The 12,347-nt window shown below is 46.7% G+C and overlaps 1 protein-coding gene across 3 annotated transcripts; it reads left to right on the forward strand.

Annotated features, from left to right (window-relative positions):
* Positions 1–886: 886 nt before the first annotated feature.
* Positions 887–12,020, forward strand: rab11fip5a (RAB11 family interacting protein 5a (class I)). Of its 3 annotated transcripts, none has more exons than XM_061300855.1 (6): positions 898–1,454; positions 4,367–4,863; positions 5,158–5,596; positions 6,086–9,448; positions 10,198–10,309; positions 10,455–12,020. In XM_061300855.1, the coding sequence occupies exons 1-6, from the start codon at positions 1,120–1,122 to the stop codon at positions 10,710–10,712; spliced, it is 5,004 nt and encodes a 1,667-aa protein (XP_061156839.1). In that variant the 5' UTR covers positions 898–1,119; the 3' UTR covers positions 10,713–12,020. The 3 variants fall into 3 exon arrangements, with proteins under 3 accessions (XP_061156841.1, XP_061156839.1, XP_061156840.1); XM_061300856.1 differs by lacking the exon at positions 898–1,454 and adding an exon at positions 2,634–3,070; XM_061300857.1 differs by lacking the exon at positions 6,086–9,448 and having other exon boundaries at positions 887–1,454.
* Positions 12,021–12,347: the final 327 nt, after the last annotated feature.

Here is a 12,347-nt window from a genome sequence, read left to right on the forward strand (position 1 = left end):
TGGAACTAATGAATTGCATTTCGATACATACTGAACATGAAGAATTTCAATTGTTGAGTTTACTGTCGTCACCTCAAGTGGTTCTGTCAAAATACACCCCCCCCCACGTATCATTTCCTGTCGACACACTTGAGCTAACGTGGGCGACGGCAAAGCGAAGTGCCGAGAGAAACTGGGTTGCAATTGCCAACAATGGAACATCACTTGCCGTCAGTGCAACAGCCTGTACTTTGAATTCTTATAGATTACAACAAACATGTTTAAAATGTCCTGCTCGCTAGTCTTAAAAACGGTTTTGCAGGGCGGAAAATCAAGACTTTTCTTGCCCATCACAAGTGATTGACATATTCTCGGGTCATGCCTTCTAGCTTCTGTTTGGCTACTTTTGAGATGCCTTTACAAGTTTTAAAATAACAATGAAAGTGTCGACAAAATTAAATCAAAGGAGTTAAACGGGACAAGACAGGGATTATTTTTCATAGATAATTGTAATATATTCTACTGTCAGGTCATATCAAAGTCTAAGTCTGCTTTATTGTCAACATCTTCACATGCCGAGACACACAAAGAGATCGAAATTACGTTTTCCCTATCCCACGGTGACAAGACATATTACACGATAGACATACAAGTATAAACGACGCAATATAAAAAACAAGAAGGCACAAACAATAAATAATAATATGGGAAGTTGTAACGTTTAGGACAAAAAGGCGTGTTTTTTATTTGTTTTTTGTTTTTACATACAAAATATGCCTATGAAATAAATTATTATAGGTATTATTATTTTTTTTTTTAGCAGTTAGGTACCAAAACAAGCGTCCGGAGGATGCACGTGGTGCTGCAGGACCCGGAAGTGGAGCATCGGATGCAGGAGGAGGAGGAGGGCGGATGGAGAAGGCGTGACGTCGCTGCCCGCAGAGAGGCCCACTCCTCGGCCGGCCGGGCGGCAGACGAGCTGCAGAAGTGGAGGAATATCCACCGGACCACGCAAGCTATAGCCCGCACGGCAGATGTGAAAGAAGAGGAGTTGGTGGTGGTGGAGGTGGGGGACGCGCCAGCCACCTCCACCAGGCTCCACACACGGTGGGACGAGGAGGGGAGTTGGTCGGGGAGGACATGGAGCAGCCATGGGTGCCCACACACGTTCAGGTGACGGTGCTCCGAGGCAGGGGTCTGCGGGGCAAGGGCAAGCACGGCACCAGCGACGTGTACGCGGTTATCCAGCTGGCCAAGGAGAAGTACTTGACGTGCGTAGCCGAAAAGACCACCGAGCCCGAGTGGCGCGAGGAGTGCTGCTTCGAGCTGCAACCCGGCGTCCTGGACATGGACACTGGCCCGGAGCTCGTCCTCACCGTCATGCACCGCGCGGTAATCGGGCTGGACGTGTTCCTGGGTCAGGCCATCATCCAGCTGCGGAAGATCTTCCACGAGAGCCGCGGTGTGAAAAATCAGTACGTATATTCGCTGTTTTCTCCCACGTTCCGTGAACACATCGCGGCACTCCTCATCCACGTTTGGGATGTCAACACATCGCTGCTGCATCGACACACCCTCACACCATCATCAGCCCGAGTACACAACCACAGTTCTGTACCTTCTAGAACCGTCTACGACACTCATTCGTTTGTTTTTGTTGATGTGCTTTGCTGAAAATGCTATTTCCCCGACGGGATTATGCTGCGTCCTCTGTCCCAATTTCCAGGGATTATCTAACAGTTTGGTGGTCCCCATTGACTAAAAGCAATTTTATTTTTCGGCACGTTGTCCAACACGCACACACACACACACACACCAAAGTTTAAGACATTTGTAGAGGCTCCTCCCATGTCCAGTTGTTGTTTTTGTTTACTTGTCCCATCATGGCGCTCAACCGCATCACTTGATATCATTCTGAAACGATCATTTGAACATTGCAATAAGCAAGATAACAGACCATCCCCTATTTTGTGGCCTGCAGGCTCATTGTCCATATTGTTACAAGAAACAAAATGGCCGACGTCCTGATTAATTAGCATCATGGGTTCTTGAGACTATTTCCGGCAACCCAAAGCCACCATTTTTTGTAGGTCCTAATGCTGCAAAAACAGAAATTGCCAGATATTTTGTTGAGTTTGGGTCATGAGCTCTTGAGGCATTTTGACACGTCTTGCCATGACAGACCTGGTCGGCCGATTTTGCTTCCTTCGCTAAATCTGGTGGGTAAGGTGAGGTGATTAGAAGGGACCATTTGCAGTAAGAGTTACATTACGGCTTGAATTAAGTTGGAATTCAGTCCTCCACAATATTGTGTACATTCATGTTTATATCCCAGTAGACTTCATCAGTTTATCAGCTTTCTCGTGTGGGACATGGAGGGGCTTCTGACTTCCTGTTTTTGAGAGATGGGGAAGCAGATGCAGCGTTATAAAAAAAAAAAAAGACAAGCTCTCATGCATGTATTTCCTGTAAGATCTTTGGCATGAAGGTGTTAGCTTGTTGCACAATTTGGACAACCGTTTTGGTGAATCAGAATAAACTGGAATGTCATTCTGAATGCTTCTTTGAAAGAGGAGGAAGTAGGCCATGAAGAGAAAAGTCCCGAGCTAGCCGCTGCGTTAGGAATGTTAGCTCCACCTTGGCTGAGGGGAGTTACCGTGCTTCTATTGTTGGACGGGAAACTCGAGTCCACGCCTTGCACAGTACTGCTCTCAGCTAAAGAACTCACATTTAAACAAATATATTACACAATTGTTGCCTCCGTTGAGGCTCGCTGATTTATTTTTTAGTACTTTATGGTTTATGCCTTTCAGTACACCAAAGAAATTAAGGTTAGTTAAGGGTTAAGGTTAAATAGCATTGAGTTGGTGCCCAGTTAGTGTTCGGATTCAAAATGCATTCCTTCGGTTGCGCTAGGTGTTGGTTATTGTTGTGCGGCTTTCAAATGTGTCAGCATTCCAATTTGTGTTTGAGACTCCACCTCAGAGCAGATAATTGTTTTCTCTGGCAATCGTCGCTGCGTGTGTGTTAGTGCGTCTGTGCCGGTGCTGAAATGGACGTCGACGTTAGGACAGCCTAACTACCCAGACTGGTATGTTTGATTATTTCTAATTCTACTTTTTTTAAAGTTAACTCTTACAAGGTGCTACAATTTTTGAAACGAGAGATAATACGTGATTGAAAATATAATGTCATCAATGCAAACAAGACATGCTATATGCTTGAGTTCGCCAAACGGAAGCACACAAACGTCTTTCAAACTAAATAACACATTCAAACTAACTAGTCAGATCTCGTTAGGTGTGTACTAAAAGAGCAAAATCAAAACCCCGTCTATCTCACTGTGCTAACCTGTTAGTCAACTTTGGGTAAATACATTTGCCTTTGATTGCGGGCAAGATAGCTTCTCTCTTAACTGGAGCTAATAGCTAAACTTGTGTTGTCGTTTTGAGTGTAAGTGGTGGTTGCCAGACTTCATTGTTTTTGCACAGAGGACATTATGGAAGCTGTCTGGCCGGACACACACACCTGCACGCGCGCACACACACACACGCACACACACTTGGATTCACTTTGGCTGGATTAACCCCATTCAAACAAACAATACACTCATTCACTTCAGGCTGTGACCCACTTGAAAGTTATTCTTTCATTCTTTAACGAGCACTGTAGCACAGAAGTGAGCGCAATTGTTATTTCCGGGGCATGACTTGCAATGTTTTCAAATCACGAGCCGTCGTTTTGTCTTTTTTTTAACATTGTGTTACGTGCCAAAATTTGGCAGAGCACACATTGAAAATTAAATCACTCACAAGGAGCATAGAGCAGATGTTAGCCATTCCATGAGAGGGCACAAAAGTCCTACTTTTTATTGCTTTAGCTCAGAGTGGTTCTTAACCTTGTTGGAGGTACCGAATCCCACCAGTTTCATATGCGCATTCACCGAACCCCTCTTTAGCGATTTTCTTTTTCTTTTTTTCAAATTCAAGACATATATGTATTTTACTGGTGCACAAAATGAGCCGTGATGATCATCACCTTGTTCAAAGAACAAAACCAACACAATGCATGAACTCACAACAAATTACATACCTGCAAATCAGTGTGACTTCTGCTGTTGCTTTTGCGCGAGACCAGTTCAGATATGCGTCATCACAAATTTACATGATAAATCAGGTATATTCGGACCTCCAAAGTGGAGACTCTGTCGAACCCGTGAGACCGACTCACCGAACCCCCAGGGTTCGATTGAACCCAGGTTAAGAACCACTGTTTTACCTTGAAGAACAAAAACCTTTTCAGCAACTCATATTCGGTTCCCCCCAAAAAACAGCAAAAACTTTGCCAATGTTGATGTGACTGTTATGGCATTTCCGCGGGTGTCCAGGTGGTACCGACTTAACTCCAAGACCGGCAAAAAGGAGAAAGAGCGAGGCGACATTCAAGTCAGCGTCCAGTTCACACGCAACAACCTGACGGCTAGCATGTACGACCTGGTCATGAAGGACAAAGGGGCTTCCACGTTCAGCAAGCTGAAGGAGCGCATGAGGGGCAAGAGGCGATCCAGTGAAGATGAGGCAACCTCAGGTGGCACCGGCCCGCTGAGCCACGTGCGCCAACGTCTGCCCAGCGACGGGGGCGGCGAGGAGGAATACGAGGACGACGAGGGTGGCGAAGTGAGGCGCAGTAAAATGAGGACTTTCTTCCTGCGAGGCAAGCTGAGGAAGTCGTCGGACACGCGCTCCAGCACGTCGCTGGGGTCCGAGAGCAGCGAGTCGTCGTCGCGTGGTGGGAGTCTCAGCCCCACAGCTGGCATCAGTGTGGTGGTCTCCGACCTCTCCAACTCGCCCAGTAACAGCAGCAACCTGACCGCTGACAGCCCAGGTGACAGAGAATATGCAGCGGTTATCACATTGTTTACATATGTTGGGCTAATGCTGCATTCAAGGTAACTGGGAAGTTTTAGTGGATGCAGCATTGTACTCAATAGAACCTTGGAAATTTGAAATGTCCCTTTTAGGGCCAATGATGCATGCACAAAACAGTGAACTTTGAAATGATAACAAAGCTAATGCTGAATTCAAGAAAAACCCAGCGGTACATCTATAGCGGATGAAAAACCTATGCACCAGTCTAGTGTTTCCTCATGACCTTGTTTGTGTCTTGTCATCTCTTTAGACCGCACGGCTGACACATCACCCAGGTTGTCTCCCTTGCGCTGTGACTTTAGCGATGAGATTAATGAGATCACCATAGCCGTGCCTCAACTTCCCGCGGGCATCAATGGAACGCACAAGCCCCAGGATCAGGCCTCGGGAGCTCTAGAAACTTCTTTGGGCCTGGGACACCTGCAGAAGACTTTGCCTCTATCCGTGTCTTTGCAGAATCTTCACCCGCGGGCCTCTGCAGAACCCCTGCATGGCACCGTGGGCGATGGACGACGCTGGTCTTTTGACAAGGCCGGCGAGGAGGAGAGTGCTGCTATTGCAGCGGCCATGGAGAAAAACTGCCCTGTGTTGGGCAGAGAAGAGACGGGCGAGGAGGTCGAACAAGACTCTGGCACAGAGGGCAAACACAAAGGATGGTTCGGGTCCAAGGAGTCGCACAGTAAATCCAGGTGAGTTTCGTAATCTATACCAGTGGTGGGCCATATCTTTGGTACCTGAGCATTCAGGGGGCATTTATCCAACTCCCAGTTCCACCACTATCCAGTATTATTTTCCAGTAACTGGAAAATAACATGTACTACCTTATCTGAAGCAGTTCGCAATCATCATATCAGTGCAGTGACGATAAATCTGATCTGATCTGGAACAGCCCCATTGCAAATATTCTAGGCATCCTGAAGGCCCTGGGCATATTAGATTGACATGGCAGCACAAAAAAACTGAATTCTGATTAGATAAAAAAAAAAAAAATCCACCATCCACGTGCACAGCAAGCAATTACAAATTAAAGCATTACAAGTTATGCTAAGACAGTTGTCGACTGTATTTCAAATCGATCCGATTGAGTGTAAGAGCAAAACTCTTTCCAAGCCCTTCAGTTCAGGTTACTGTGAACCACCTGCACTAATCTGGAGGACTGTGTTCGCTTCCTTCTACAGCTCGGTAGCACCTCATGAACTAGATCCCTCCACTGAGCCACCCCTTGACCCACTGCACCAATCTAACCCCTTCTGTTCCTCACCACCCCTGTCACCCAGCAACCCTTTCCTATCGCACGACACGTTGTACGATTCCTCGTTGCTCCCCCTGCCCTTTCTTTCCAATTCCCGGCCTCCTATTGAGCAACTCTTTCCAAAGACGGGTTATGCAGACACCCAGACTTGGGAGAGTCAAACTACCGAAGACCACGTCATTGGCTTGGGCAAGAAGATACCTTTAAGCCAGAAGTCTTCAAACCCTTTTGCACTTGCTGAGGAACAGGAACCACATACGGAATGGGACGATTCTTTTGAGGAGTTTGCTGCTTGCAGGCTGCAAGGTCCAAAAAACCTGACATCTAACATTTTAACCAACACCCATCAGCTGGAACTTGGCAGTGATGAAAGGAATGATTCCCTGAATACCAAAAGTGTCATGTTGAGCAACTACATGACGACCTGCAGCCACCTGCACTCTTTGGACCCCATCCCAGAGGATGAAAGCTTTGAGCACTGCAACGAAGTGTTTAACACTTTGGAATCACACCCTCCCACTGGATGGCATCAAGCTAACAGCACTACTAACATGGCTCCTTTCCCAGATGGTTCTTCGGGTATCGGGAGTTCAGTTGAAGATGATTTCCTCTTCTGTTTCTCTTCGAATTCTGCATCGGACAAGTTCTCAGCGTGCTCCTTGAATGAAACTGAGCCGCAAAATTTCGAGAGCGTTGCTCCAAACATGGAGATCTTGTCCAAAACAGTTATCACTCCAAAGGGTTCCACTTCTACAGATGAGCTTTTGACTGATGCAGCTCAACAAACTGCAAGTCAGAGTGACGATTCTGAATGGTGGGATTCAGATGGGTCCTTAGTCTTCACACCACCGCCGACTATGTCTAGTGCAATGATTGCAGGTTTAGAAGCTACAGACATGCAGACACCAGAGAACCTGGACCTAGAGCCAAAATGTGAGATGCAATCTGATGACGAGAACAATGAAGAAGTATCTCAAGGCAAATTAAGTGGACAACCATCTCAGGACATTCCCAGCTCTCCCCCAGGCACTGGCCTATCCTTGTCGTTTGAGGAAGGTTGCTGGGAATCTCCTGTACCTTCCAGGCATTTCGGAGACAGTGACAAAAACACTAACAGCTTTCTCCAAAGCCTCAACATGAACACTGACTCACAGGACAACCAAAATTGCTGCTCTCTACCGCCATCAGATAGTTCTGGGATTTCCAACCCTACTGAGAAGTCGCACTCTGAGAACTTGACTTTCTATGGGGAGCTAGGACAAATTGGGGGACCCGCCATTGCTTCAGTGAGTCCAGATGGCTCAAATAACCAAGCTGACCTGTTGGCTCCAATTCCGGAAATCAGATCAGAAACTGGTGAACAAGATTTCTCAGCAGTGGACAAGAGTTTTCAAGTTCTCCCTGCAACAGACGTCTTTTCAAATCCCATGGAGGGAAATGAATTCCCAGCTCTTGATGTAGGTTTTGCAAGAAACCCTCCACAACTCTCAAAAATATCACAGAACACCAGGAGCTTTCTCCAAAGCCTCAATAGCAACTTGCAGTGCCACCAAAACCAGTACGGCATATATGACCCATCGGAGACACTTGACTCGGAGAAATCTACCTTCTCTGGGGAATCAGGAGAGATTTCGGAATTCATCGATGTTTCATTTTGTGGAAAAGGCTCAACCGAAGATCCAAACAATCAACATGACTTGTTGTCTTTGGTGATGACAGACAGCCCAGATACTTTTGAGCCTTGTTTCACAGCAGTGGACGACAATAGTTCCCAATTTCTCCCTGTGACTCATACAGACTCTTATCAGAAGCTTATTGAGGGCGATCAGGTCACTGATCTAAGTGCTGTGTCTTTAAAAAGGCCTTTACCACCACTACCCCAAATGTCCCAGATCACCAGGGGCTCTCCCAAAATCCCCGAGAGAAACTTGCAGGACCACCAAAACCATATCAGTGTACCCGACGCCACTGAGAGCGTTGATTCAGAGAAATCTACCTTCTGTGGCGAGCTAGAAGAGATTCCAGAACCCATCAGAATTTTAGTGAGCCCCAGGGGTTCTACCAGTGGCCCAAATGACCAGGCTGACTCATTGTTTCTGATGTCAGAGAACACACCAGATACCTGTGAATCAGGTTTCATAGAATCTTGTGACTTGGGCTTCACAGCAAGAAATGATGGGAGTTCTGAAGTCCTCCCTGGCACTCCTTCAGATTCGTATCCGAATACCATTGATGACGAACAGTTCACCGTTGTCAATGATGTGTTTGTGAACAAACCTTCACCAGAAGTCTCTCAAACATCCCAGAGCACTAGGAGCTTTCTCCAAAGCCTTGACGGAAAGTTGCAGCACCATTATGGCATAGCCACACAACCCGAGATGGTAATCGCAAAGAACTCTACTTTCTGTGGTGAGCTAGGAGAGATTCAGAGTGCCACCACTGCTTCACTGATTCCAGAGAATTTTCCCAGTGATTCAAAAAATCTAAATGACTGGTTGTCTGTGGTTACAGAAGACAGACAAGATCCTTATGAGTCAAGTTTTAACGAAGGGAATGATGGAAGTTCTCAGGTTCTCCCTGCATCATCAACAGACTCGTATGCAAAGCCTTTCGGGGATGATCTTGTCACTGCTTTTGATGACATGTTTGTGAAAAACCCACCACCGCAACTTCCCAAAATATTCCAGAGAACAATGAGCGTTCCTTCATTCTACTTATCTCCAAACCATTACGGTGACTCAAAGCCCACCAAGAGGCGAGGGTCAGAGAACTCTACCTTTGCTGGGAAGGCTGGAGAGGTTCCGGAAGACACCGGCGCTTCACTGGGTTTGACCACTGGACCGAACATTAACACGCACATCACCGACTGGTTGACTCAAGTGATGACAGACCGAGCAGATGCAGGTTTCACTCAAGGTGACCTCAGGGGTTCGCAAGTTCTCGCTGCAACTCCAACAATATTGAAGCCTGATGAGGTTTTTGGTAACCAGATGGTGGAAAACCCGCCACCGCACCACCCCACAGTACATCGCGCAAGCACCCTCCCGTTCAATTGGGACAAGACCCTTCCACTATCCTTCTGGAACGAGTCCTGCTCCCCCGAGGCGTTATCCACATCCCCTTCCTCCCCCTGCCCTTCAACGGCCTCTGCTCCTACACTAACTCGTCAAAATAGCTGCTTCCCCTCTTTCCTTTCCTCCCCTTCTGATGCCTCGCTGCTGCCCGCCACACTGAACCCTCAGGAGGCACTGGAATGCCAGCAGGAGCACGCAACTCGTCAGGAGCTCAGGTGAGCTTGTTCGTCGGTTGAGGGAACCATCTTTCCCCTTTCCTTCCTTCCAGCCTTTTCTGGCCCTTTCACCTGCTTCTTCCTTTGTGTCATCGACTCCAAAGGGGATCCTCTTGGTAGTGGTGGTGGTTCTTTTAATCTCCCAGTTAACACATGCGCACTAATCCTGCCGGAACTCCCTCCGTAGGTGTCTTGTGTGTGTAAGTGTCCTGTCTCCGTGGTAATGGGAGGGGAAACACTGCCGCGGGCCAATTAGCAGTTATTATTTTGCCCTCCAATTCCTAACACAACCCCTCTCCCCACCTCCACGCCTTCCTGTTTTGCCTTACACACACACACGCACACACACGCACACACAGATACCCTTTACCTCACAGGACCTGTTCTCACACTTCACCCCCCCCCCCAAAAAGGTGTTGTTGTGTCACTGATAGCATTTCCTTTTCAACCTGGGGCAATAACACACTTCTTCTCACATTTGTACTTGTTTTGCATAAACGCCTGCAATTAAAACAACTTTGGGCGCATTTGACTTTTAATTTTCACCGCTTTAAGGAGGTGCACCTGCCCTAACCTTCTTCTCCTGGACCGTTCTCAGATTGTGGAATGTAGAATTGTATGGTGTTGCGCAAAATGTTTACAATTCAATGTCATTTTCAGGGAAAAAAAATGCTAAGCAAGCAACCCTGGATGGCACGCCGAGTGTCCAAGTGTGTTGTAACGCAGTCTCTTGTGTGGTTTCCTTGTAGTCCCCACCCGGTGCGGCCCCTGAGCAGTGGCCCGCTGCTCGAAGGCCGCTCGGTCCTGGAGAAGATCAAGTCCAGCATCCACCCTGGCAGGAGGAACCAGACCGGCGAGAAGGTCCAATTTGATTCCTTTGCAGTTCATTTAGAAAATATTCACTGCACTTTTTCACATTTCCTTTCCTCAAAATTCTCTTACCAGCAAGACTTGTAACATCAACATGATATTTTTTTCAGTTACATTTTTTTTTTCCTGTTTCCAGATCCTGACGGAGGGCGCCGGGTCTTACTATCACCTGACCCACAGCGAACTGATTGGTCTCCTGGTGCAGCGCGAGGCGGAGTTGGATCAGCAGAAGGCGGAGTTTCAGCAGCAGCGCGCCCTACTGGCCAAACGGGAGGTGGAACTGCGTAAGCTGAAGCCGCAGGTCCGGGACCTGGAGGACTACATTGACACGCTCCTGGTGCGCATCATGGAGCAGAAGCCCACCCTTCTGCAGGTGCGATCCAGGCTCAAATGACGGCACGCTCCCCACGGGGAACCTCGGATACCCCAACAGCTTTTTCGTCTTTTCACCGCTACGCTGTCCCTATTTTGATACAAGCGTTTTTGCAGAGGTTCTCAAACTTTCTAGATCCGAAACATACATCCAACATAGTCCCAACAGCAATTGAACATGTGTACCCCAAAATGCCAAAGGAACTAGGCGTGCGAGAAAAAAACAATTTGAATTGAAAAATTGGTCTTGGTTGAACCGAATGAAATCGTTACACTTTAAAATGTAGCGTACATCAACTTGTCTAATTAGACCTCATTTGCTCTGTATCGAGCATCATGTAGGCTTCCGATACCAGAAACCAACACTTAAGTCAAAGAAAATCTGAAACTCTCCTCGGCAATAATTTGCGCTATGCTACACTTTGGCGAATTATCAGATGCCCAAAACCTGCCGTTTGAGAACCGCTGCATTTGAGATGCTGACGTGTAACGAATATGCTAGCTACGTAGTCCTCAGGTTGTTTTCAGCTCCTCACCCGCCAGGTTGGATTGGTTTTAGGATGGTGGGCATGTGCCCACATATGTTGCTGGATGCTGAATCGGTGTGGGGAGGAAACAAGAAAAAGTCCTTTATGCCTCACCTTGCCTGTTATGAACACAAATGAGAGCAAATGGAGAATGTTCACCCTATTTTGTCACTTTCATCTTGAACTGCAGTACGTTTTTACACCCATGTGTGGTAGACGACACTGCTGGAGGCAATAAAAATGGACAGCTTCACTTAATTTTTGGGCGGAAAAAAATTGGATCATCATCACAATGCGACAAAATTATTTGTTTCGTAATTGTTAGTTGCAGCTCTAGTTACAGCCTCATTCCAAAATAGTGTATTTCTTTTTCTTACCAATTCTAAAAGTCGCTTAAAGTGAAGGCCCGTGAATACTTTCCAGATGCATTAAGTTTGTTCGGGAAATGTTCACAGCGCTTCACTTTTTCCAGAATTTTACTAAGCTTGTGCTTATTGTGCAAGATTGTTTCCCAAACAGACAATGTTGATTAAGTTTGCAGCAAAGTCAGTGCAATAAAAGATATGCGTTTGCTTATATTACTTTTACTCATGGATTTGTGGCTGTGTATGGACCAGCGCTGTCTATCATGTCTTCCATTTTGAAAGCTTTTTATTGAGGCGAATGTTTTTTGTGGTTGGGGGCGCCGGCCTTCCCAGGCCCACGTGTCGCAAAAGAGCGTTTACAAGCTGTGATGATGCAATTCTGTTTCACACAATTTTGTATATTTAATAAAGAATATATAGTATTTCTTCCTCACTCTATGTTTGCCTCAAAATATTTCTTTTTTTTTTTCTTGTCGTGTTTTATTCATTACAATAGGTTCCGGTCTCAAGCGAAACTACACCCACACAGGTCAAGACATTATGTGAAATATTACAATATCACATTTGAAATGTATAGATTTATTCATCTTCTGAGCCACTTAACCACACGAGGTTCGCGGGCACATTTCAAATCCATCCATCCATTATCTGTACCGCTTGTCCCCACGGGGGTCGCAAGCGTGCTGGAGTCATCAGGCAGTAGGCGGGGGACACCCTGAACTGGTTGCCAGTCAATTGCAGGGCACACAGAGACGAACAACCATT

This window comes from Syngnathus typhle, linkage group LG16 (assembly GCF_033458585.1).
Source record: "Syngnathus typhle isolate RoL2023-S1 ecotype Sweden linkage group LG16, RoL_Styp_1.0, whole genome shotgun sequence".
NCBI classification, from domain to species: domain Eukaryota; kingdom Metazoa; phylum Chordata; class Actinopteri; order Syngnathiformes; family Syngnathidae; genus Syngnathus; species Syngnathus typhle.

Bases quoted from the DNA above. Each gene is read 5' to 3' on its own strand.
- rab11fip5a (XM_061300855.1), top strand. From the start codon at position 1,120: ATGGAGCAGCCATGGGTGCCCACACACGTTCAGGTGACGGTGCTCCGA. The intron at 4,864-5,157 runs GTGACAGAGAAT...TCATCTCTTTAG, and splicing joins CCTGACCGCTGACAGCCCAG to ACCGCACGGCTGACACATCA. The intron at 5,597-6,085 runs GTGAGTTTCGTA...TTCCTTCTACAG, and splicing joins GAGTCGCACAGTAAATCCAG to CTCGGTAGCACCTCATGAAC.